Source organism: Macaca fascicularis, chromosome 14 (genome assembly GCF_037993035.2).
Source record: "Macaca fascicularis isolate 582-1 chromosome 14, T2T-MFA8v1.1".
In the NCBI taxonomy this organism is placed as follows: Eukaryota; Metazoa; Chordata; class Mammalia; order Primates; family Cercopithecidae; genus Macaca; species Macaca fascicularis.
Genome location: NC_088388.1, coordinates 76,609,183 through 76,636,397, shown reverse-complemented (window position 1 = coordinate 76,636,397; position 27,215 = coordinate 76,609,183). Strand labels below are relative to the sequence as shown.

At 38.7% G+C, this 27,215-nt stretch overlaps 1 protein-coding gene across 6 annotated transcripts in view; it reads left to right on the top strand.

Moving 5' to 3' along the window:
• The window catches only part of RSF1 (remodeling and spacing factor 1), a 158,420-nt gene that overhangs the window by 80,890 nt on the left and 50,315 nt on the right, over positions 1-27,215 (top strand). For 4 of the 6 annotated variants that reach the window (XR_012423556.1, XM_005579173.5, XM_065528764.2 and 1 more), the window contains exon 5: positions 10,789-10,943. Coding sequence is in view for 3 of the 6 variants with exons in the window: in XM_005579173.5 (XP_005579230.3) it covers positions 10,789-10,943 (155 nt within the window). In the remaining 3 variants the exon portion in view is untranslated. Of the gene's footprint in view, positions 1-10,788; positions 10,944-13,660; positions 13,789-27,215 lie in introns of those variants that run through there. The other 2 variants (XM_045371239.3, XM_074014854.1) reach the window with 2 other exon arrangements.

Sequence of the window (27,215 nt, the reverse complement as noted above, 5' to 3'; positions counted from 1 at the left end):
ACTTGTAAGGAATAGATTTGAGATGAATATTATATGCATATTTTCTGGGGAAGGACGGTAATTTATCTCAAATTTTCAGTTGCATGTGTTTATGCTTATTATAAATGAGATGTACTATGACATGACATTCCAATTAGCTTTAACCCAACACAGTGGAACTGTTACTGACAAACATAGTAAACTGTCTTGTTCACATAGGTCTCTCATTGTTGCAAAGGTTGAATGTAGAAAACATTGTAATGATTTTTGCCTCCTCATAAAGATAAGGATCTTAGTTGTCACTAATATATATTTAGTGCCTAAAATAATGTGGGGCATCATCTCATTTGACTTGGATGAGATCATCCCTGGAGCATGGTATTTCTGTTTGAATGGCAAACTCTAAAAGAAACATTTATATAGTGAAGTCCATTATGGGAACAACCACAAAGAAGACGATTGAATGAACTGAAAATGCTTTATCTAGCAGAAATTTACTCAGACATAAATGTCTTCAGACATTTAGAAGATTGATTTGTGGAAGAATATCTCAAAGGCTGAGCCAGGATCACTGGATTCAAATTATGGGGAAGCAGAACTGAGTTTGACAGGAGCAAGAATGTTTGTTTTTCGTTTTACATTGCAGGGGAGTGATTATCTTAAGGCTGATAGATGTTGTCAAAGCATTTTTCAATTAAACATGCAAGTTTATGTGAAGTGGAGTTTTGTAAGAGGCACTAATCTTTTTAGGAAGAGATTCCTTTAGAAAATGAAGTGATGGCCAGGCGTGGTGGCTCACTCCTGTAATCCCAGCACTTTGGGAGGCCAAGGCGGGCAGATCACGAGGTCAAGATATCGAGACCATCCTGGCCAACATGGTGAAACCCCGTCTCTACTAAAAATACAAAAATAAGCTGGGCGTTGTGGTGCGTCCCTGTAGTCCCAGCTACTCGGAAGACTGAGACAGGGGAATCACTTGAACCCAGGAGGCAGAGGTTGCAGTGAGCCGAGATCACGCCACTGCACTCTAGCCTGGCGAAACAGAGTGGACTCCATCTCAAAAAAAAAGAAAAGAGAAAATCAAGTTAAAAGAACAAGTAAAGCAAATAAGATTTTGACTTTGACTTTTTCATTTAATAGGTTGCATTTGGGTGCTCTTCTTAGCTAGTAAATATTATTTTTTACTAGTAAATTAAAAGCCTCTTGTTTTTTCTTAAAACAATTTCTTTAACAGTATTATTTTCTTGGCGATCAGCTGGTGTTGGAAACATATTTCTACCTAATTCTTTTTTTTTTTTTTTTTTGAGACGGAGTCTCACTCTGTCGCCCAGGCTGGAGTGCAGTGGCGCAATCTCAGCTCACTGCAAGCTCCGCCTCGCGGATTAACGCCATTCTCCTGCCTCAGCCTCCCAAGTAGCTGGGACTACAGGCGCCCGCCACCTCGCCCAGCTAGTTTTTTTGTGTTTTTTAGTAGAGACGGGGTTTCACCGTGTTAGCCAGGATGGTCTCGATCTCCTGACCTCGTGATCCGCCCGTCTCAGCCTCCCAAAGTGCTGGGATTACAGGCTTGAGCCACCGCGCCCAGCCTCTACCTAATTCTTAAAAGAGCATTATATAACAAAAATTATCTGGTCTTTAGGGTTCTTGTTTTCTAAAGCCAGTAAGTCAGCCTTCTTAATGATTGATAAATTTAGAAATATAACTGAATTTTGTAAATTAAAAATCAAATGGAATTTTTAAAAAAATGAGAATCCACCAAAAAGAGATCATTTTACATAGTTGATCTACTGAAAATTTCATACCATAACATCACCACAGTCTTAAACTTGTACTGTTATGTAGCAACTTCCATTTCTGCTAGTTGCAAAATTAATAATATAAATATATATATTAGATGAATAGATAGGAAGCAATTAACTCATATATAAAGAATTATACTTTAAGTTGAAACAAGATTTAGTATGTGATTTACAAAACAATAAAAGTAGTTTCATGAAACCATATGAAATTGTTAACATTTGAACATTTTGACCTGTAAAAATGGTGATTTCATATGGCTCAACCTAGTATTATAACAGGTTTCAATAGCAAAAATATTTAAGCTTCAGCCAGTGTCCTACTTATTCCGGTTAATGTTTAAAACAGAATTGCCACAAAAGTATTATATCATCTCTAGTTTAGGCCTCAATGAAAGAAGATAAAAGTACAGAAAAAAAACCCAATTTTACGTCTAATCAAATATGATGTAATAAGTGATTTTATTCACCCCATGAGGTATGTTAATAGAATTTGTTTAGGAATGAAAAAGATGGGCTCAGCACAATGGCTCACACCTGTAACCTCAGCACTTTGGGAGGCTGAGGTGAGCAGTTTGCTTGAACCCAGCAGTTTGAGACCTGCTGAAGCAACAAGACAAAACCCTGTCTCTACAAAAAATAACAAAAATCAGCCAGGTGTGGTGGCACTTGCCTGTAGTCTCAGTGACTTGGGAGGCTGAGGTGGGAGGGTTACTTGAGCCCAGGAGCTTGAGGCTGCAGTGAGCTGGGATTGTACCACTGCACTCTAGCCTGGGCAACAGAGTGAGACCCTGTGTCTCAAAAAAAAAAAAAAAAAAGATAAGCAAAGATTTGTAAACATAACAAGGTGGTAGTGTTTAGTTATTAATGATTAGAGAATTTTAGCAAATAAAGACCTTAGACCAGATTCGATCACAGCTTCTTCAGGATCTTAGTGGGACTACAGAAAGTACTTTTATATCGAATATACAAAGGAAGACAAAGTTATATGCAGACTGTTGAGCAGTTACTTCATAAAGAATATATACATATGGCCAGTATTCATATGAAAAAGTGCTTAGCATCATTATTCATTGTAGAATTTCCAATTAAAACCACAATGAGGTATTATCTTACTTCTATTAGAATTAGTAAAACGAAAATGGCTTACAGCACCAAATGTTAGCAAGGATATGCACCAACTGAAACTCTTAACACCTTGTTGTATGTGTAAAATGATACAACCACTTTGGGAAACAGTTTTGTGGTTTCTTCAAATGTTAACAAACTGTTATCCTATAACCTATACATTTCATTTCTGGGTATTTATATTAGAGAAATGAAAGCATGTTTACAAAAAGCCTTGTATAAGAACGTTCATAGCATCTTTAGTCTTAACATTACTCATACAATGAATTATTACTAAGCAGTAAAAAGGGGTGATCTATGAAACTGTATAGATTTGTCTCAAAATTCCTTGTATATGAAAGAAGCACATACTGTTTGATTCCATTTGTGATAAGTTCTAGAATTAATAAAGCTAATAATCTGTTGTGTTAGTCCATTTTCATGCTGCTGATAAAGACATACCCACGTCTGCCAAGACTGGGCAATTTGCAAAAGAAAGAGGTTTAATTGGACTTACAGTTCCATGTGACTGGGCAGGCCTCAGAATTATGGCAGACGGCAAGAAGGAGCAAGTCATGCCTTTCATTGATAGCAGGAGGCAAAGAAAGAGAGAGCTTGTGCAGGGAACTCCTGTTTTTAAAACCATCACATCTCGTGAGACTCATTCACTCACAGGAAATGAACCTGCCCCCTTAATTCAATCACCTTCCACTGGATTCCTCCCACAACACGTGGGAATTGTGGCAGTTACAATTTAAGATGAGATTTGGGTGGGGACACAGCCAAACCATATTTTTCTGCCCCTGGCCCCTCCTAAATCTCATGTTCTCATAGTTTAAAACCAGTCATGCCTTCCTAACAGTTCCCCAAAGTATTGACTCATTTCAGCATTAACTCAGAAGTCCACATCCAGCATCTCATCTGAGACAAGGCAAGTCCCTTCTTCCTGTGAGACTGTAAAATTAAAAGCAAGTTAGTGCTTCCTGGATACATACAGTGGGAGTACAAGCATTGGGTAAACACAGCCATTCCAAATGGAAGAAATTGGCCAAAACAAAGGGGCTACAGGCCCCATGCAATTCTGAAATCCAGCAGGGCAATCAAATCTTAAAACTCCAAAATGATCTCTTTTGACTGTCTTACATCCAGGTCATGCTGATGCAAGTGGTGGGTTTCCATGGTCTTGGGCAGCTGCGCCCCTGTACAGCCTCCCTCCTGGCTGTTTTCATGGGCTGGCATTGAGTATCTCTGGCTTTTCCAGGCACACGGTGCAAGCTGTCAGTGGATCTGCCCTTCTGGGGTCTAGAGGGCAGTGGTCCTCTTCTCACAGCTCCACTAGGTGGTGCCCCAGTAGGGACTCTGTGTGGGGGCTCTGACCCCACATTTCCCTTCCACACTGCCCTAGCAGAGGTTCTCCATGAAGGCCCCACCCCTACAGGAAACTTCTGCCTGGGCATCTAGGCATTTCCATACATCTTCTGAAATCTAGGCAGAGGTTCCCAAACTCCAGTTCTTCTGTGCATTCACAGGTTCAACACCACATGGAAGCTGCCAAGGCTTGGGACTTGCACCCTCTGAAGCCATGGCCTGAGCTCTACATTGGCCCCTTTCAGCCATGACTGGAGTGGCTGAGATGCAGGGCACCAAGTCCCTAGGCTGCACGCAGCACGTGGACCCTGGGCCTGACCCACGAAACCATGCTTTCCTTCTAGGCCTCCAGGCCTGTGATAGGAGGGGCTGCCATGAAGACCTCTGACATGTCTGGAGACATTTTCTCCATTGTCTTGGGGATAACATTTGGCTCCTTATTTCTTATGCAAATTTCTGCAGCCAGCTTGAATTTCTCCTCAGAAAATGGGATTTCTTTTCTATCACCTTGCCAGGCTGCAAATTTTCCAAACTTTCATGCTCTGCTTCCCTTATAAAACTGAATGCCTTTAATAGCACCCAGGTCACCTCTTGAATGCTTTGCTGCTTAGAAATTTCTTCCTCCAGATACCCTAAATCATCTCCTTCATGTTCAAAGTTCCACAAATCTCTAGGGCAGGGGAAAATGCCACCAGTCTCTGCTAAAACATAATAAAAGTCACCCTTACACCAGTTTGGGAACAAGTTCCTCATCTCCATCTGAGACTACCTCAGCCTGCACCTTATTGTTCATATTGCTGTCAGCATTTTTGTCAAAGCCATTCAACAAGTCTCTAGGAAGTTCCAAACTTTCCCACATTTTCATATCTTCTTCTGAGCCCTCCAACTGTTCCAACCTCTGCCTTTTACCCACTTTTTAAGCTGCTTCCACATTTTTGGGTACCTTTTCAGCAACGCCCCACTCCCGGTACCAGTTTACTGTATTAGTCCTTTTTCATGCTGCTGATAAAGGCAAGACTGGACAGTTTACAAAAGAAAGAGGTTTAATTGTACTCATAGTTCCACATGGCTGGGGAGGCATCAAAATCATGGCAGAAGGCAAGGAGGAGCAAGTCATGTCTTACATCAATGACGGCAGGCAAACAAAGAGCTTGTGCAGGAAACTCCCATTTTTAAAACCATCAGATCTCGAGACTCATTCACTATCACAAGAACAGAACAGGAAAGACACACCCCATAATTCAGTCACCTCCCACTGGGTTCCTCCCACAACACGTGGGAATTGTGGGAGTTACAATTCAAGATGAGATTTGGGTAGGGACACAGCCAAACCATATCATCTATGATTATCATAATCAAGACTGATTTCTTCTTGCTTTGGTGGGGAAAAGGAATTCAGTAGGAAAGGACAGGAGGGAATTTTTGTGGGACTAGTGATATTCCTTATGTTGATTGTGGTCTAGATTATACAATGTATGCATTTGTCAGAACTGATGAACTTAGTGCTTAAAATATGTTTATTTTACAGTATGTGAATTATACCTCATTAAAAATATTTTCAAAACTGATAATGGTTTGATAGTCATTTTCAAAAAGCTGAATTTGAAATAGTATATACAGTTTTCATGTACCCATAATTACGAACTGTATGAATGCATTTCTAAACCATATATATATAACCTGCTAATATTGCACAGTGATTAAGATGGGCTCTAAAGTCAGACTATTCGAAATTCAGTCTTGCTAAATTGTACTAACTTACCTTAGGCAAATTACCATTCCTCTCTGTGTGTCCTCAGTTTCCTCAGTCATAAAATGAGAATAATTTAATACCTATTTAATTGGGTTATATTGGAATTATATGAACTAATTAATATAAAACTCTTGGAATAATTAATACTTGGAACACAGTACTTATTCACTAATGTTAACAGATTAATAGTACTGCTATTGATATTACTAATTAATGCTTCTCTTCAGTTTTCTTGGCCTCCATAATTTTTTTTATTTTTTATTTTTTTGCCTACTGAATAATTTGGAATTTATACCAAAAAGTTGGCATGTTGTTGCTCAATTCTGGAATCATATATTTTAAATATTTACAAAAGACTTGTTATATTTATACTGTGCTATGCTCTGTAGATGTGAAGATCTGGTCCGATTTCTTAAGGAGTTCTTGTTATGGAAGAAAGGTACAGGGAAATTTTAAATAATACAGTCACAAAGTCTGTGATGGAGATTATCAAGGGTGCTGTGGAAGAACCAGATACTTGGCTCATACTTGGTAGAAGATAATACCTATGCTTGACTTTTTTTTTTGCCAGCGGGGGGCGGTTGGTCAGGAGGGTCTCTTTCTTTTTGTTATTTATTTATTTATTTTTCTTCATTGCTTCTGAAATGTTTAGCACCTACCACTAATTCAAACTCTGAACAACTCCTAGGCTGGGAGAAATCATATTTCACAATAATAATGGTTAGGATGATGTGTTCCATTTCATTGAAGTCTAGATTAACTTAAGGTACATACAGGAAACAGTTTAGAATCTGGTTAAGTCAAAGTCAGTAACCAGTCTGCCCAAAACTAAACTTTGAACCTTTCTACCCTAATATGAGCATCTCATCTCAGTTAATGGCAGCTACATTCTTTCACTGGCTCAACCCTATGGAATATGTCAATAGAATTTCTTTGGGAATGAAAAAGATAAGCAGAGATGTAAATATAACCAAGTGGTAGTGTTTGGTTATTAATGATGAGAGAATTTTAGCAAATGGAGACTTTATACCAGATTCCATCAGGTGCTTCTTCAGGAACAGAGTGGGACTACAGAGAGTGCTTTTATACCAAGTGTAAACCCCAAGGCCCAAAACCTTGGAGCACATCGGTAACTTTGCTTTTTCTCTCACTCCACATCTACCCTAACAGCAAATCCAATCAGCTCTTCATGCATAATTGTATCTAGAATTTGATCAGTTCTCCTTCATAGCTACATTCTTGTCCAAGCCACCATCTCTTTTTTTTGTAAAATGTATATAATTGAGTAGTTTTTTGTTTTTGTTTTTGTTTTTTACAAGTTATGCAACTGGTACCACTATCTAACACCAGGATATTTTTCTCACCCTAAAAAGAAAACCCAGTACCCGTTAGCAGTTATTCTTCAGTCTCCCTTTTCCTAGCCCTTAGCGACCACCAATCTTTCTGTGTCTATAATTTGACTATTCTCAACATTTTATAAACATAGAATTATATGATACGTGACTTTTTGTGCGCAGCCACTTTCTTTCTTTCTCTTTTTTTTCTTTTTTTTGAGACGGAGTTTCGTTCTTGTTGCCCAAGCTGGAGCACAATGGCATGATCTCAGCTCACCACACCCTCCGTCTCCCAGGTTCAAGGGATTCTCCTGCCTCAGCCTCCCAAGTAGCTAGGATTACAGGCATGTGCCACCACACCTGGAAAATTTTGTATTTTCAGTAGAGATGGGGTTTCTCCATGTTGGTCAGGCTGGTCTCGAACTCCTGACCTCAGGTGATCCGCCTGCCTTGCCCTCCCAAAGTGCTGGGAACCACCACTAGTCATGTGTGACCACTTTCAAGTAGAATAATCTTTACAAGGTTTATCCGTGTAATATAAATCAGAACTTTATTCCTTTTTATGGCTGAATAGTATTTCCATATGTAGATATACTAGATTTTGTTTATTCATTCTATTCTTGTCTTTGAGAGAGTAATTGGAATTAGCCATGGGGAACACATTCCAGGCAAAGAGAGCAGAAGTGTAATCAGTCACCTGATATCCTAAGAAAGCCTGGTATTTTGGAGGGATATGTCTGATTTAACATGCCTGAGAGAAGAAATGGTATGGAGAACAGAGAACAAGTGAGGGAGGGGTAGCAAAACAACTGGATTGTTGTTAGGGTCCTTAGTCTAAAAGATTCTGTAGATAGTGTTAAGAAATTTGGATGTGATTGGCCGGGCGCAGTGGCTCACGCCTGTAATCCCAACACTTTGGGAGGCTGAGGCAGGTGGATCACGAGATCAGGAGATGGAGACCATCCTGGCTAACACACTGAAACCCCATCTCTACTAAAAAAATACAAAAAAATTAGCTGGGCGTGGTGGCGGGCGCCTGTAGTCCCAGCTACTCCAGAGGCTGAGGCAGGAGAATGGCGTGAACCTGGGAGTCGGAGCTTGCGGTGAGCCGAGATTGCGCCACTGCACTCCAGCCTGGGCAACAAAACGAGACTCTGTCTCAAACAAAAAAAAAAAAAGGAAAAAAAAGAAATTTGGTTGTGATTTGAAGGAATTCATAAAAATTTCCTCTAACTCAGATTTAGGATTTTTTTCATTATTCAAAATAGGAAAAACCCAAAGATGGGTAATTTTCTGTTTTCATATAATAACCACTACCTTAGGCTTGTGTTTAAACACATTAAACAGATTAAAAGCCTTTTAGGGAGTTGTTCTTTAATAAATTTTACTGCTAAATTCCCTTTTTGCTTAAAGTAGTGGAAGTAGGCCGGGTGCAGTGACTCACGCCTGTAATCCCAACAGTTTGGGAGGCTGAGGCAGGCAGATCACCTGAGATTAGGAGTTGGAGACTAGCCTGATCAACATGGTGAAACCCCATCTCTACTAAACATACAAAAAAAATTAGCCAGGCGTGGTAATGGGTGCCTGTAATCCCAGCTACTCAGGAGACTGAGGCAGGAAAATCGCTTGAACCCTGGAGGAGGAGGTTGCAGTGAGCCAAGATCCTGCCGTTGCACTCCAGCCTGGGTGACAAGAGTGAAACTCCATCTCAAAAAAAAAAAAAAAGTAGTGGAAGTAATTGAAATAGATTTTCCTAGCAATATTAGCTCTTTTACGTTTTGAAGCTGTTTAAAATTGGTATGTTGTATAACTTCAGTATACTCTTCAGTTCCCACCGTGACTTTGAGAAATAACAAATAGATTGAGCCATTTGTTGTATATGGAATCCTCTTTTTCTTTTTTTTTTAACATGGAATTCTGAATGGAATATGAGAAGTAATAAAGCATAGATCCTTAAGTTAGAAGAAGGTTGTAATGAAATTAGGGGACTGGATCTTTGCCAAAAATAAATAAAGTCTCTGAGTCTTAATTTTCCTTTCTGTAAAATGGAGGCAAGACCAGACAAGACAAAACATCTAGTCTTACCTTTTGATATTAGATAATTAAAATTCTAGACTGTGTATTATATATGTTCATATAATATGTATGAACATGTATGTTTCATTCTCATGCATAATAAATTGTTGTCATTTTAATTTCTGATTTTTATCCGTGGCAATTTTACTGCTTTCTTCAGAAGACCAATTTAGTAATACTCAAGAGAATCCATTCTTTTATAAATAAGAAAGCTGAGGCCTAATGAGGATATATGACTTGTCCAGGGGCTCTTTGGAATGCAGAGTTCCTACTCTAAAGCAGTAGAATCTAGCTGGCATGGAATTGGAAAGGGAGAGGAGGGTAGGAGGCATATGTGTGACATGACAGATAAGGAAAAGAGTCATTTCATCTTAACAGTTTTCACTTTGAATTAGAGGTATTTACATCACACATTGAGAACACAAATGGGAGGATCTTGTTGCTAATTAATAACCTAGTGGCACATCTAGAACTAAGTTTCCCAACTCTTAGTCCAGAGTCGCTCTTTATCTTCAGCGTTATGCACTGCTTGTCTGAGCAAGAAAAATATCCAAGTAAGTTTTCTCAGTTGTAAGTGGCATTTAAATTAACCATACCACACCTTTGTTTTTGCCAGTAAAAATATAGGATTTTATTTGCCAGATATAGGGATGTACAACTGTAGTCCTAGCTACTTGGGAGGCTGAGGTAGAGGGTCTTAAGCCCAGGAATTTGAGGTTACCTTGAGCCAAGATCAGGTCACTGAACTCCAGCCTTTTTTTTTTTTTAAGTAGAATTTATACGTTAGACTCTTACTTATTTGGAATTTTCTGGTATTGTTGAATCAGTTATAAACCATTATTAACAAAATCAGCTACCAAAATTTTTTATGTTTTTAAATTGTGTTATTGGAACTGATGTTTTGCTGTAATTATTCAGAAAGTTCTGGTTCTTAATTATGTAGCAGTATCAAATGCTGTTGTCTCTGAAGGTAGAAAAGAATTATTTCCAAATGAATCAAGAACAAAACAAAAAATGCTTTTGCAATCAAGTTTTACATTGATTTCATCTCCTTAGAGATTACATACTACTTTTAAAGTTATTAAACGTTGATTTTTGTTTAATTTTGTTCCACTTTTCTTTTCAACCAAAGAGATATTCATTGTCATTCCAAACAGAGAGGAAAATCTAATATTCCTCTCTGAAGAACAGTATATTTTAATGTGTTTTTCTTAGTGCTTTTAAAATTCAGGATTAATTAGGGCTAGCTGTACCTGTGTTTTTGATGTTCTTAATGTATTTTTCTTTTTTATTTTAATTTCTATCCATATTATTCAAAAAGTTCTCTAGAGCAGGAAAAAGATTTTTATGCTGTCTTATTTTTTTCCTTGTTTAGAAATCGAAACGAGTTGGCTGAGACTCTTGCACTCCTGAAAGCACAAATTGATCCTGTACTATTGAAAAACTCTAGCCAACAAGACAACTCTTCTCGGGAAAGTCCCAGCTTAGAGGATGAGGAGACTAAAAAAGAGGAAGAAACACCTAAACAAGGTTTTTTTTGTGTGTTTTGTTTTGCTTTGTTTTGTAATCTCTTCCATATTCTTCCACTCCTCTTCCCAACTATGTAATTCTGAATTTCTATCTCAATTTGAATTGGGAACCTTCTTATAAAAAGAGGTTGATTTTTCCTTAATTTAAAGAAAATGAGGCCAAAAACATCAAATATGTTGCTCTTTTATATAGAACATTTAAAGATATCTTAGTAAAAAATGGTCAAATCATCAAAACATAGTATTTTTTACTAAGGAATGTGAAGACATTTAATGAACTTTTTTATTGTGGTAAAATATAACATAAAATTTACCATTTTAACCATTTTTAACCATACAGTTCTGTGGCATTAAGAACATTCATATTGTTGTGATGCACTCATCACCGCCATCCATCTCCAGAACTTTTTTGATCTTTCTCAGTTAAAACTCTGTATGTTTTAAACATTAAACTGCATTTTTCCTTCCCCTTAGCCCCTAGCATCTCTCATTCTGCTATCTGTCTCTTATGAATTTGATCATTCATATCTGAGAAATCATATAATGCTTGCACTTTTGTGACAGGCTTATTTCATATAGCATAGTGTCTTCAAAGTTCATCCATGTTACAGGGGTCCCCAACCCCCGGGCCAAGGACTGTTACCAGTCTGTAACCTGTTAGGAACTGGGCTGCACAGCAGGAGGTGAGCAGGGACGAGTAAGCATTACCACCTGAGTGAGCATTACTGCCCAAGCTCCACCTCCTGTCAGATCAATGGCAGTATTAAATTCTCATGGGAGCACAAACCCTATTGTGAACCACTTAATGCGAGGGATCTAGGTTGCACACTTATCATGAGAATCTAATGCCTGATGATCTGAGATGGAACAGTTTCATCCCAAAACCATCCCCCCAGCCCACCTCCTGTAGAAAAATTGTCTTCCACGAAACCGGTCTCTGGTGCCAAAAGGTTGGGAACCACTGTTGTAGTGTATGTCAGAATTTTCTTCCTTTAATAATAATAAATTATTGAATAATTGTCCATTGTATGTATATACCACATTTTGTTTATCAATTCATCCATCAGTGGGCACTTGAATTGCTTCCACTTTTTGGACATTGTGAATAATGCTGCCATGAACTGGGTGTACACATCTCTTGAGTCCCTGCTTTCCCTTCTTTTAATCCAGAAGTGGAATTGCTGGATCATATGTGGTAATTCTGTGTTTAATTTTTTGAGGAAACACATACTGTTTTCCACAGCAGTTGCATCATTTTACATTCCTTCCAGTAATATCCAGGGACTCTAGTTGCTTCCCATCCTCACCAACACTTGTTTCTGTTTTTTTTTTAATAGCAGCATCTCATTGTAATTATTAGTTCCTATTGACAAGTGATGTTAAGCATCTATCTTTTCAAGTATTTATTGACCATTTGTATATCTTCTTTGGAAAAATGTTAATTCAAGTTCTTTGTCCGTTTTTTTTGGGGGTTGTTAATTTTTTTTATGCTTTGAAAACTCTTTAAGTCTATGATAATTGTCATTGTTAAACCTGATTTCGATTGAGTTTTCTAATTTGCTTAACTAGGCAGATCAAATTCTAACCATTCTAGGAAGACAGAGCCAAGTCCTGAGCTCTCCAAAAGGAAAGAAGCCAACTGAAATTTTGACCAACATCTTAATGTTTGTTATCGATAACCTTTTAATGACAAGGGAAGGAATTTGCTTTCCTTACCATGTTTTCTTTGCTTTTAGTTTGCCTCTACTAGTTTTGATTAGCACCTAAAAATAATGTGTTATTCCTTTATTTGCTGCTCTTAGGAAACCATTTATAGAAAGCATTCTATATCTACAAGCATTGCTTGTAAACAAGGAATTATGCCTTTCCGTGTAGTATATAATAATGTTCCTATATATTAAGCATTTTTTAGCTGAAATGTTGATTACCGTCCTTCGTTGCTTATGTGGTTTTATTTCAAATGTCTGTGGTGGTTTTATTTCTAAGCCCAATTTCTGCTTTGAAGAATTCTTTTTCATATGTTAAAATTAAACTTACAGACTACTTTAGGAAAGTTTTTTTTTTTTTCCTTTGAGACAGGATCTCTCTCTGTCGCCCAGGCTGAAGTACAGTGGTGCAGTCATTGCTCACTACAGCTTAGAACTCTTGGGCTCAAGTGATCCCGGCCCCTCAGCCTCTCCTGAGTAGCTAAGACTACAGGCGTGTGCCATCAGGCCCGGCTAGTTTTCATTTTTTATTTTTTGTAGAGATGGGGTCTTGCTCTGTTGCCCAGGCTGGTCTTGACTTGGCCTCAAGCGACCCTCCTGCCTTGGCTTCCCAAAGTGCTGGGATTACGGGAATGAGTCATTGTGGCCAGCCATGCATAATAATTTTAAAGTAGTCTAAAACTCCTATTGAATTTCTGTTCTTTTTTTAGTAGTATTTTCCAGGGATTAGTTCTAGGTTTAAACTTAATATTATTTGTTCATTTTGGTCATTCATTCACATATTTTCTTATTCCCATACACAATTAAAATCAAAGCCAGAGAAAATGTGAATTGGAAACCACGGTCAGAATAACAGAAATTTAAGAGGCAATTATTTCTAATACAAGACCTCAAAATTGACACTGATCTTGAACGGAGACTGATTATGTAGTTTAAAGTAGAAAGAAAAACAGAAATACTGTTTTTCTAGTTAAGCTCTTCCTAATAGTTAATGCTGAAGTTTATTTGTGGGGCCTTATAGTACATAATGGGGGATTTCAACAATAACAGCTAACATTTATTGGGCACATCCTGTTTTCTTTGCAGTCTACCAAATGCTGCATATGGATTTTCATTTAATCCTCATAGCAACTCTTTGAGGTAACTACTATTATTATTTTAATTTTACAGATGAGGAAATTGGAACATTTATAATGTTGCCTCAGGTCATATACATAATAAAGTATCAGAGTCTACATTTGAAGCCTGATCCTTCTATAGCCTGTGCTCTTAAAGTGGTCTAGAGTAGTACTTCTCAAACTTTAATATGCGTGGTGTTCACCTCAGGAGTTTTTTAAAATACAGAATCTGGTGAAGTAGGTCTTGGCTGTCTGCTGATTGGCTGTTTTAACAAGGACCTATGTAATGCTGATACTGCTGGTTAGAGGACCACATTTTGAGTAATAAGGTCATCTCCTAACTTCTGAAACAAATACACCAAAGGCTGTTATACACCTGTTTCTGAAAACATTTCTCAATGAATGCTGATGTTATACCTCTCAATACAACTAAGAGAAAATGGTCTGTGAGGGATGGCATCTCTTGAAAAAGTAGAAGAGGAGGAGCAGGACATTTTGTTCTCTTTGTTTTTCTGTCTTCTATTTTTATTTTAGAGACAGTCTCACCCTGTCACCTGGGCTGGAGTGCAGTAGTGCAATCAATAGTACGCGGCAATCTGAAACTCCTGGGGTCAAGTGATCCTCCTGCCTCAGCCTCCCACGTGGCCGGGACTACGGGTGTGCGCCACCATGCCTGGCTAATGTTTTTTAATTTTTAATTTTGTAAAGACGTGGTCTCACTTTGTTGCCCAGGCTGGTCTCGAACTCCTGACTTCAAGCAATCCTCTTGCCTCAGCCCTCCAAATTTCAGGATTACAGATGTGAGCAACTGCGCAGAGCCTAACTTCTCTTTTAAATAAGGCTTTTCTGCTTCTCTTTCTCTAACAACAAAATGTTTCTTATTAATGCGTTCATTCATTCATTCAGTGAATACTTAGTGTGCACCTTCTCTGTGTTAAGCATGATTTTAGGCATATAGTTTAATAAAGAAAGACTAAAATCCTTGCTTTTATAAAGCTTACACTATAGTAGATAAAATAGTAACACATAAACCATTTACTGTGTGCCAATACTGTTCTAAATGCTTTGCCTGTATTGTCAGATCATTTTCACAACAAACCCTGTTTAGTAGTATAATATTATTACTTCCCTTTTTCAGATGAGGGAAATTAGATAAAGAGTTATTTCAGTAATAGCTTGTTAATGGCAGACCTGGTATTCAAAACTAGGCAGTCTGTCTCCAGAGTCCCTGTGCCCTTTTAATGCTGCACTTACATACAATTTCAGCCCCCAAAACCCTGCCTCTCACCCTTGTCCTCTCAGATGTAGTTCTTGTAGTCTATTCCATGGCAAGACCAAAGAAATATGATTCTGTTCTGTCATTTTTATTCCTTTCGTATGTAAACAAACATTACCCTTGGACTGTGTTGGGGGATCACGGCCAAGTGGGAAGGAGTAGGTCAAAAGCTGGAAACAGTCCTGGGGAATGTCTAACATAGAGTGTTGAAGCAAAATGTGACGAAAGTTAAAAATTAAGCATGGTTGGATATTTGCAAATTGGGCAGCAAGAAATAAAAATAAATAGGCACTGGAGAGGGAATAAACAACCACTCTTATTCGGGTAGCTAAAATAGATTTTTCTTTAGTCATTAGTTAAATTGCCATGCCTTGTATCTTAACTCAGTAAGATAAGTTTTTAAATTTTTGTATGGGTGCTAAGGAGAAACGTATTAACTGTAAATGTGGGCAAAAAAATGAAAAATGGCAGCAAGTGGCCTGGAAAATGGTGGCATCAACTAAATAATTAAGTTGACTTTGTTTCAAAGATAATTAGAATTGCCTTCTGAAAGTCTAAATTTGCTAGACTAACATTCAGAATCTCAGTGTGGTCTCTCTCTCTTTCTAGCAATAGCTCCTGCTTTTTCTTATATGAGTACTGGTTCCAGATCATTTAGATGCTTTTGTTTTCTCTGTATGTCTTGGGCATTCCCTTCTGTGTCTGCGTGCTGTTTCTCTCCCTCAGATGTTGTCTCCCCAGCTCCCATGAAAGTCTGGTTATACTTCAAGGACCATCTGAAACTTTATTTATACTATTTGTATCCCACTTATATTAGGGCTAGTCATGGCATCTGACTTGAAGCTCTCAGATACTTTTTGAGTTGTTATTCTCAGACTATGGTAGATTTCCAAGTAAGTGTTTGGTGTCATTTACACCCTTTTATGGGAGTTTAAGATCTAGTGTCTTAATTTAGGTGAAAAACTACCTGGAAGGTATTGTGCATATAAAACACCATGGAATTTAATATATAGTTTCTCTCTACATTAGACACTGGATTCTAATTTAGAAGGGACCAAAAAGTTAAAAAGAAACTTTACCGGGGAAAAACAAAGTTGAGGGAAGCTCAACTAACATTTAGTTTTTAATTCTACTAATTGAAAGAAGATTGTCCTTTTGTTAATTTTTGTAGTCATGCACTTCTGCCTACAGGTGATCAGATAAGATACCATTTGAGAATTATAAAGAATAGAACTTACAGATTGGCAGCTCACAGACCTCATTTGGCCCCAAAACGTGTTTATTTTGGTTTCCGCAGTGCTGCTTTGTTTTTAAAAAGCTAAGATAAAATTCACCATTTTAGTGATTTTAGTATATTCACAGCATTGTGCAACCATAACCACTAATTCTAGAACATTTCTAGCACCCCACGAAGAAACTCTACCCACTTAGAAGTTACTTGCCATTTCTCCTTACCCTCATCCCCTGTAAACCATTAATCTACTTTGTCTTTATGGATTTGCCTCTTTGTAGCATTCCATAAAAATAGAATCATACAGCATGTGGCCGTGTGTGTCTGACATTTCCATTTAGCGTAATGTTTTTAACATTACACTACCATAATGTTAAAAATATATGCTAAATATTACAACATACATGTTGTAGCATGTATCAGTACTTCATTCCTTTTTATGGATGAATAATATTTATTTTTATGGATATACCACATATTATTTATCTGTTCACTTGATGGACATTTGGATTTTTCCACTTTTTGGTATAAATAATGCAGTGGTGAATGTTAATGTACAAATTTTTGAGGGAACGTATGTTTTCGTATGACTGATTTTTTAAATGAAGTTGCTGTCAACATCTAAAATTGAAAATCAGAAAAGTTGTCAACTTTGGATCATCATTTTTGTATGTCAAAAATACTCTGTAGCTGAGTAATGGTTGTTTCTATTTACGTGAGATTTATATTCCATTTTGCCATGCTCCTTTCTTGTGCCCTCTAAAATCAGGCTTAGTCTCACGTGCTTAGACTTATATATTTTTTTCTTACAGTGTAGTTAACATGAAAATAAGATACTTACTGTGTTCATGTCTTTATCAATTTTAGAAAAACAAAGACCGGCCGGGCGCGGTGGCTCAAGCCTGTAATCCCAGCACTTTGGGAGGCCGAGACGGGCGGATCACGAGGTCAGGAGATCGAGACCATCCTGGCTAACACGGTGAAACCCCGTCTCTACTAAAAAATACAAAAAACTAGCCGGGCGAGGTGGCGGGCGCCTGTAGTCCCAGCTGCTCGGGAGGCTGAGGCAGGAGAATGGCGGGAACCCGGGAGGCGGAGCTTGCAGTGAGCTGAGATCCGGCCACAGCACTCCAGCCTGGGCGACAGAGCGAGACTCTGTCTCAATAAAAATAAAAAATAAAATAGAAAAACAAAGACCAAGAATTATTTCCGAAAAAGGAGAGTTGCTAATTGTTGAAGTAAAGTATGTCAGTATATTTGTTTTTTTGTATTTATTTATTTTTAGAGTCAAGGTCTTGCTCTTATTGCTCAGGCTGGAATCTAGTGCCACAATCACAACTCACTGTAACCTCCATTTCCTGGGCTCAAGGGATCCTCCTGCCTCAGATTCCTGACTAGCTGGGTCTACAGGCATGTGCTACCATGCCTGGCTACTTTATAAATTTTTTGTAGAGACAGGGTCTCACTATATTGCCCTGTCTGGTCTCAGACTCCTGGCCTCAGCAATCCTCCCTGCGATCTCCCAGCATGTTAAGATTATAGGCATGAGTCACTGCACCCAGCCCAGTATAGTTATAGTAGGTAGATTAACTTACTGATGATTTTCCTTTGATCATTATTAATGTGATGTCAGATATAAAGCTTAAATTCTATGTGGCAAAATAATATAACTTAATGTAGTCTATTAGTCTGTTCAGGCCATCCATAACGAAATACCACAAACTGAATGGCTTAAAACAATAGAAATTTATTTTCTCGGTTCTGGAGTTAAAAGTAGCAAATTTGATTTCTGATGAGGGCTTTTTCCTGGCTTGCAGATGACTCTTTTCTCTGTGTGTGTGTGGAGAAAAAGCTATCTGTTGTGTGTTCCTCTGATCTTATAAGAGCACCATTCCTGGCCGGGTGTGGTGGCTTACGCCTGTAATCCCAGCACTTTGGGAGGCCGAGGTGAGCGGATCATGAGGTCAAGAGATCGAGACCATCCTGGCTAACATGGTGAAACCCCGTCTCTACTAAAAATACAAAAAATTAGCCGGGTGTGGTGGTGGGCGCCTGTAGTCCCAGCTACTCAGGAGACTGAGGCAGGAGAATGGCATGAACCTGGGAAGCGGAGCTGCAGGTTCACACTGCAGCCTGGACGACAGAGGGAGTCTCCGTCTCAAAAAAAGAAAAAAAAAAAAAAAGCACCATTCCTGTAATGCTAAAGTTCCCCCCGCTCTTATGAGAATTCATTTAACCATAATTACCTCACCAAAGGCTCTGTTTCTAAATACAGTCACATTGGGGATTAGGGCTTCAATATATGAATTTGTGAGGGACACAATTCAGTCTGTAGCATGTAATATTATGAAACTATCCATTGTAAAAACTGTGATGGTTAATATAAGATACCTGAGGAAGAAATTGGGAGGGGGAGGACTGATATGTTTAAGGAGATTTATTTTTGAATGCTATGATGTGCAGCTATATATTCTTAAGATAAAAATATTATGTGTATCAAAACTTTTTTTTTCTTTTTTTTTTTGAGACGAAGTTTTACTCATGTTGCCCAGGCTGGAGCACAATGGCGCAATCTTGGCTCACCACAACCTCCACCTCTTGGGTTCAAGCGATTCTCCTGCCTCAGCCTCCTGAGTAGCTGGGATTACAGGCATGCACCACCAGACTCAGCTAATTTTGTATTTTTAGTGGAGATGGGGTTTCTCCATGTTGGTCAGACTGGTCTTGAACTCCTGACCTCAGGTGATCTGCCTGCCTTAGCCTCCTAAAATGCTGGAATTACAGGTGTGAGCCACCATGCCCAGCCAAAACTTTCTTTTAATTTTGAGTTTGAGTGCAGCAAAAAAGCATTTGTATCAAACTGGAATGAGCATTTGCATATGTAAGTACAATTGGCAATACTCTTGTTCATAGTGAATAGATTACTAGTAATAAATGAGACAAGATAGTAAATCATTTTTTATATTTTCTATTGTACCTGATGAAAGCACAGATGTTTATGATGTTACTCATAATGATTTCTTTGTAACTTTGATGAGAAGTTTAATAGGATTGGAGGTAAAAGAACTTACTTCCCTGTATCGTTATCTAGGGACTTTTTTGTATTAAAAAAATTAAAAGTGGAACATGGCATTGTCATGGTAAACTTGTGAATTGGATAAGCTCCCATATATGAGTCAATGTGTTGATTAATAAATGAGCTACACAACACAGTATTTTTCCATACATTGCAGTTTTATATCTTTAGTGCCCGTCGGGATCCTTCTTAGGTTTAAGTATTCAGATTCGCAAAACTACTATAGATAACACTTGGCATCAGTATACTGAGATTGATGTAGGACAGGGATCATAGCTTGCCAGCAGGAGCAACATCTAGCCTTAGGAATAGTCTTTGCAACAATTCTTACTGCCATCCAGAAGCTGTTTTCTCCCAGGTAACAACTGGAGAAACAAGTAGCTGGGATTTACATTGAGTGGGTCCAGGAACCACTCTATCTCAAAAGCCTCATGTTCCATGGAAGCTGATATCTCTTATATCAACTCTATGGACCAAAGTTCCAGGATTCTCGCTGCATTCAGGAGGTCCCAAGGGTGACACCTTTGTCCTGTATTTATATATATTTTTTATTCTAGATTGCAAGATTTAATTTTTTGCAGGGGAGGGGTCCATGCTGGAGTACAGTGGTGCGATCTTGGCTCACTGCAACCCCCACCTCCTGGGCTCAAGTGATCCTCCAACCTCAGACCCCCAAGTAGCTGGGCCTACAGGCACAAGCAACCATGCCTATAGCTCATTGTTGCCTTTTCTGTAGAGATAGGGTTTCACTATGTTGTCCAGGCTGGTCTCGAACTCCTGAGCTCAAGTGATCCACCCGCCTTGGCCTCACAAAGTGCCAGGATTATAGGCATGAGCCACCGTGCCTGGCTGGGTTTAAATTTTTTAATTGACAAAGAAAAGTTGTATATATTTATGATGGAATATCAAAAACTAAGTCCATTTTGTGAACTGTCTAAAACTAATTACCATATGCATTGACTCACAGACTTATCTTTTTTTTGTGGTGAGAGCACTTAAAGTCTCCTGTCCTAGCAATTTTGAAGTGTACAGTACATTGTTGTAACTGTAGTCACCATGTCGTACAGTAGATCTCTTGAACTTACTCATCCTAACTGAAAGTTTTTATCTTTGACCAGCATCTCCCACACCTTCAGTCCCTCATAACCACTATTCTACTATGCTTCTGTGAGTTCAACTCTAAGATTCCACATGTAAGTGAGATCATAGGGTATTTCTTTCTATACCTGACTTATTTCACTTAGCATAATCTCTTCCAGGTTTATCTATGTTGTCACAAATGACAGGATTTCTTCCTTTGTTAATGGTGAATAATATTCCATCGTGTATATAGATCATATTTTCCTTATCCTTTCATCTGTTGATGGACACTTAGGTTGATTCCATATCTTGGCTATTGTGATTAATGCTGGAGGGAACATGGGAGTGCAGATATCTCGTTAACAAACTGGTTTCATTTTCTTTGGATATATACCCCGTAGTGGGATTACTGAATCCTATAGTACTTATATTTTTAGTTTTTTGAGGAACCTTCATACTGTTTTCTATATGGCTATACTAATTTACATTCTCACCAACAGTGTACAGGGATTGTCTTTTTTTTTCTTTCCTCATTTTTGCCTACACCTGTTGTGTTGTCTTTGATAATAGCCACCCTAACAGGCGTTAGGTGATATCTCTTTGTGGTTTTGGTTTACATTTTCCTGATGAGTAGTAAGATTGAACATTGTTTGATATTTATGGGCAATTTCTAGAAACTTATGGATGGGGATCCAAAAGTTTCTGTACTGAATGTATAATAATGCACTAACCAAGCATGGTGTTGCACGCCTTTGGTCCCAGCTACTGGGGAGGCTGATGCAGGCTTGAGCCCAGCACATTGAGGCTGCAGTGAGCCGTGCTCACACCGGCATACTCCAGCCTGTGCGACAGAGTGAAACCCTGTCTCAAAAAAGGGAAAAAAAAGTACTATTTTTATTATCATATAAAACATTGTTTTGGCAGGGTGTCCATTCACGCCTGTAATCCCAGCACTTAGGGAGGCCGAGGTGAGAGGATCACTTGAAGTCAGGAGTTCAAGACCAGCTTGGCCAACATTGTGAAACCCCATCTCTACTAAAATTACAAAAATTAGCTGGGTGTGGTGGCATGCGCCTGTAATCCCAGCTACTCGGGAAGCCAAGGCAGGAGAATTGCTTGAACCCAGGAGGCGGAGGTTGCAGTGAGCCGAGATTGCACCACTGCACTCCAGCCTGGGTGACAGAGTGTGACTCCCTCTCAAAAAAATTAATAAAATAAAACATTGTTTTACTTTAAACAAGTATAGGGAGACTAATAAATACAGATGTTATTGTTACAACATTATGATATCTAAAAGAGTTTCCTTTTATAGGAATAAAAGAAAAGATACTCTTTATTATCACCATCTGTCTTTTACATCATGTTTGAGTTAAGTAGAAAAAATGGGCCGGGCGCGGTGGCTCAAGCCTGTAATCCCAGCACTTTGGGAGGCCGAGACGGGCGGATCACGAGGTCAGGAGATCGAGACCATCCTGGCTAACACGGTGAAACCCCGTCTCTACTAAGAAATGCAAAAAACTAGCCGGGCGAGGTGGCGGGTGCCTGTAGTCCCAGCTACTCGGGAGGCTGAGGCCGGAGAATGGCGTAAACCCGGGAGGCGGAGCTTGCAGTGAGCTGAGATCCGGCCACTGCACTCCAGCCTGGACTACAGAGCGAGACTCCGTCTCAAAAAAAAAAGAAAAAATGACAAGAAATACACTAATGTTTGCATTTCTTTCTCTTGTTTTTTTGCCATGAACAATAGGACACAGACCATAGTGCTGCTGCTTTTTTTAAGAATTTAATTAATGTTTTTAACTCCTCTATCATTCCCAATAATTTAAGAACTTTTTTAAAGAGATAAGGTCTTGCTCAATTGCCCAGGATAGAATATAGTGTCATGATTATAAATCACTGTAACCTTGAACTCCTGGGCTCAAGCAAGCCTCCTACCTGAGCTTTCCGAGTAACTGGGACCACAGGCGTGTGCCACCATGTCCAGCTAATTTAAAAAAAAAAAAAAATTGTTTTTGTAGAGATGAGATCTTGCTATGTTGCCCAGTCTTAGGCTCCTGGCGTCAAGGAATCCTCCCACCTCAACCTTCTAAAGCACTGTGATTACAGGAGTAAGTTTTTTTTTTTTTTTTTTTTGACAAGGTTTATGCTCTGTCTCCAGGCTAGAGTTGAGTGGCTCAAACATGGCTCACTGCAGCTTTCGCCTCTTGGGCTTAATCAGTCCTCCTACCCCAGCTTCTTGAGTAGCTGGGACTACAGGCATGTGCCACTATGCCCAGCTAATTTTTGTATTTTCTCTAGAGTCAAGGTTTCACCATGTTGCCCAGGCTGGTCTCAAACTCTTGTGCTCAAGCGATCTGCCTGTCTCAGCCTCCCAAAGTGTTGGGATTACAGGTGTGAGTCACCACGCCTGGCCTATAGTGCTTCTTATATGAAAGATTTTTGCTTATTGGAGAAGGAGAGGGGGAGGAAGGAAGGAAATCTTTCATGATTGGAGGAACTGTTGAAGTTGGTTTTCTCTGATTGAGTTTGTTATGGTTTGAATTAGAAGGGGAAAATTTATCATTCATGAATTTTGGAAAGTAATAGTGGTGTGGATTTTAAGTCTCTACAAATTCCCCCATAAAAGGAACATATTGGTGGTAATAACAAATCATATAGACAAAATCTACAACAAAGGTCTTAAAGATTCTCAGGTACTATGGGCCTCATGAATTCTCAATCCTCACCACCCAAAGCCTTTCCAGGATTAAGCTCCACGCTGACGTGAAACTGCTGGGCATAGGCTCCAAATTAAGTAGGACAGGGACAACAGAACAAACAAAAAGAAGGTTTAAATAAAATTATGGGAGAGGAATAGAGTTAGGTGATCTCATAAAGTACATTGCTTTAATTTTGAGTATTTCACAAAAATAACGGGAGCTCTAAAGTTATGAAATTGGAAAAACTATCATAAAAATGACTTTTTTCTAAAAGTTTAGGGAATCCTCTTGTACGTAAAACCAGACAACTAAAAGGGAGCAAGTTCAAATCTCCTGGGATTATAAGAACAAAAGAGAACAAGAAGCAGAATAACATCCCTACAGACAATGAAAGCTTCTCAGAAAGACATGCCCATCAAACATGAAAACTATAATAAGTGGTAGGACTCAGAAGAGTTAAATTTTAAAAAGACTAAGATAAACATCTGAGTCAACAAACATAAGAATGAATGCCTTTACAAAATAGAAAAATAGAAACCAGGGTATTTGTAAAAAACAAAAAGGAACATAGGATATAAGGATTTGAGAGAAAATGCTATACTGAAAATAGCCAAAGAAGATCCAAGAGATATGTGTCCACAAAATAGAAAAAGCGGGGGAACAGATAAATAACTAAAGACTATGTTGGAAAACACTTTCCTGAAGTAGATGGAAACTCAATGCAGACCAATCAACATCAAGACATTTTCTAGTAAAATTACAGGGCTTTGAAGAAAGAAATACTTTGGGTATCCAGACAAAAAGACCAAATGACTTTCAAGGGAAGGAAAATCAGACTGCCTTATGACATCAGTGCTTTATGCCAGAAGAAAATGCCATAATGTATTTGAGAGACTCTCAGCAGGGAGAAAATGTCAGCCAGGGACTTCATGTCCAGCCAATGTGACTTTCAGATAGACTGCAGATAAGCTGTTACCAAAATCTATAATCTCTTTTCCCGTGAGTGTTTTGTATAGGAATCTTGTCGTGAATAAGCTTTAGGTAGCCAAAATGACTAACAAAACATCAGTAGTAGGTGATAAAAAAATAAATAAAAGTTTAATCACATGTATGAGTTAGTATACCTGCATATATGTGTTTATGAGAGGAATCTAAGAGCAGTGACACCCCAGTAACAATGAACATATAGCCTCCAGATTTTGATTTCAAAATGTCATTCTCCTGTAAGAGGAACCGGAGCTCCTTAGAGAAAAGATTGATCCCAAGAACAAGCAGGGAAAACACAAGATGAGCCTGGAACGTCTGGTAATGCTGGAAAATAAGGATGTGCTCAAAAAGGGATTTGGGCATATCATTAGGACATAGGTGCCAAGTGAAAGGAGTTTGCCAATATTGAAAGCAGTAAGAGTTTTAGTAACAAAATATATAAAGATAGATGGATTTTAATCCATAGAATAGTATCTATGAGTTCAGACTTATGTAAGTACAATTTGAATAATAAATAAAAGTGAAGGGTCATCTTTTCTCTGCAAGTAAACATCTGTTAAAACATGTAGATGTAATGAGGGAAGTAGAAAATCACCATTAAGAAAATGCCACAGTAATAATTGTTGCAAGCAAGATCCCTGATATATACTAAAATTAGTGGGTGAAAGTTTGTTTAGAAGCAGGACATTAGCATAATTTCAAAGTATCTCCCCCAAGATATTTAACTGTTACAAAGGTGAAAATGGTAATTTTACAGTGAAATAACCCCAGTTGACATCACCTTAACCAAATAGTTAACCTCACCAGTAAGATGTTGTATTAGTCTGTTCTCCTGCTGCTAATTAAGATACACCTGAGACTGGGTAATTTATAAAGGAAAGAAGTTTAATGGACTCACAGTTCTGCATGGCTGGGGAGACCTCATAATCAGGGTGGAAGGCAAAGGAGAAGCAAAGGCATGTCTTGGCAGGAGGCAAGAGAGCTTGTGCAGGGGAACTCCCGTTTGTAAAACCATCACATCTCTTGAGACTTATTCACTACACGAGAACAGTATAGGGGAACCACCCCCATGATTCAGTTATCTCCACCTGGCCCTGCGCTAGGCACATGGGGATTATTACAATTCAAGGTGAGATTTGAGTGGGGACATAGCCAAACCATATCAGGTATATTGACATCATGTAACTCTTCATACAAAGCATAATGTAACTGTTGTGGAATTATTGTCAAAAAATTCCACATTAGATTGTATAACCTCAATCTAATCTAGAGAAAACACCAAACAAGCCCAAATTAAGAGGTATTCTACAGAATAACTGTGTTGGGGTCAGAAGAGACAAAAAAATGAGGAATGGAGGAGACTAAGGGTTGGAGGAGACCAAGGAAAAAGAATACACTGAGACATGGATCCTGGAATAAAAAGGGACATTGAAGGAAAACTGGTGAAATTTGAATAAAATATGTTTAATAGTATTTTACCAATGTTAATTTTCTGTTTTGGTAATTGTACTCTAATTATGTAAGTTCTTAACATTAGGAAAAGTAGGGTGAGAGTGCACTGGAAGTTTTTTTTCTTTTTCTTTTTTTGTTTTGTTTTGTTTGAGGACTTCTGCTCTTCTTGCCTGGGCTGGAGTGCAATGGCTTGATCTGGGATCACTGCAACCTCCACCTCCTGGGTACAAGCAATTCTCCTGCCTCAGCCTCCTGGGTAGCTGGGATTACAGGCACCTGCAACCACGCCCGGCTAATTTTTTTGTATTTTTAGTATAGACAGGGTTTCACCTTGTTGGCCAGGCTGGTCTCAAACTCCTGACCTTGTGATCTGCTCGCCCTGGCCTCCCAAACTGCTGGGATTACAGATGTGAGCCACTGCACCCAGCCACCTACTGTATCATCTGTGTCCTTGAAAACCAAGATTTTCAGTGTGGGGGAAAAGCAAATAATATGTAAGCTAGAAAAGGTTAAGAAAACACAAACTATCAGAATGAACTCATGAGTTTTGTTTTGCCTTTTTTTTTTTAGTTAAAAGTGTGTGTGTGTGTGTGTGTGTGTGTGTGTGTGTGTGTGTGTGTGTCCTAACCCTGTTTACTAAAAAGGCTTAGAAACATTGGTCAACCCAGTACCTGTGAGCATCCTCAATGCCCAGATTGTGGTCTTGAAATACAACTTCCCAGTAAACTAAACCAATTTAAAAATCGGAAGAATGGTTGATTTCAGTTCTGCAGCATGATAAGCTCAGAATCATCTTGTCACTCCAGGTAGTAAGGAGGTTATCAAAGTCATGTTAAAATTACTCAAGATAAAGAGTCAAACACTTATCCTTCCTTTTGTATATGAACTTTACCACTGTGTAACAAGATAGTAAATGGGTAAAGCACTTTTGTTTTTATAAAAGTATTCCAGCTAGTCACAGATGAATGAATGATTGAATGGGAATGTCATCATTTTGAAATCGCTAATAAGTTAAAAGATTTTATATTGAGCATCAACATCTGCTAATAAAAAGAGAAATAACCAGATATCATATGCCTGTTAATAAAGAACTCCCCTGGCCGGGCGCGGTGGCTCAAGCCTGTAATCCCAGCACTTTGGGAGGCCGAGACGGGCGGATCACGAGGTCAGGAGATCGAGACCATCCTGGCTAACACGGTGAAACCCCGTCTCTACTAAAAAATACAAAAAAGTAGCCGGGCGAGGTGGCGGGCGCCTGTAGTCCCAGCTACTTGGGAGGCTGAGGCAGGAGAATGGCGTAAACCCGGGAGGCAGAGCTTGCAGTGAGCTGAGATCCGGCCACTGCACCCCAGCCTGGGCGACAGAGCAAGACTCCGTCTCAAAAAAAAAAAAAAAACTCCCCAGCACCAGATAAGTAGTTTTGTCACAGAAATTGAACCTGAATCTGTTGAAGTGATGATTCACAGGATAAACAAAGAATAGAGGAACATGGGAATGTAGTCTGCAGTATCTAGAAACTGTAGGACAGTGGATTTAGTGTCTTGAACAAATAAATTGCAAGAAAAATAAGGGATAGAGGGGATAACATTAATGTATCCTTAAAAAGAAAATAAACTTGTAAAACTAAACTATCAGCAAAATAAGGAATAAG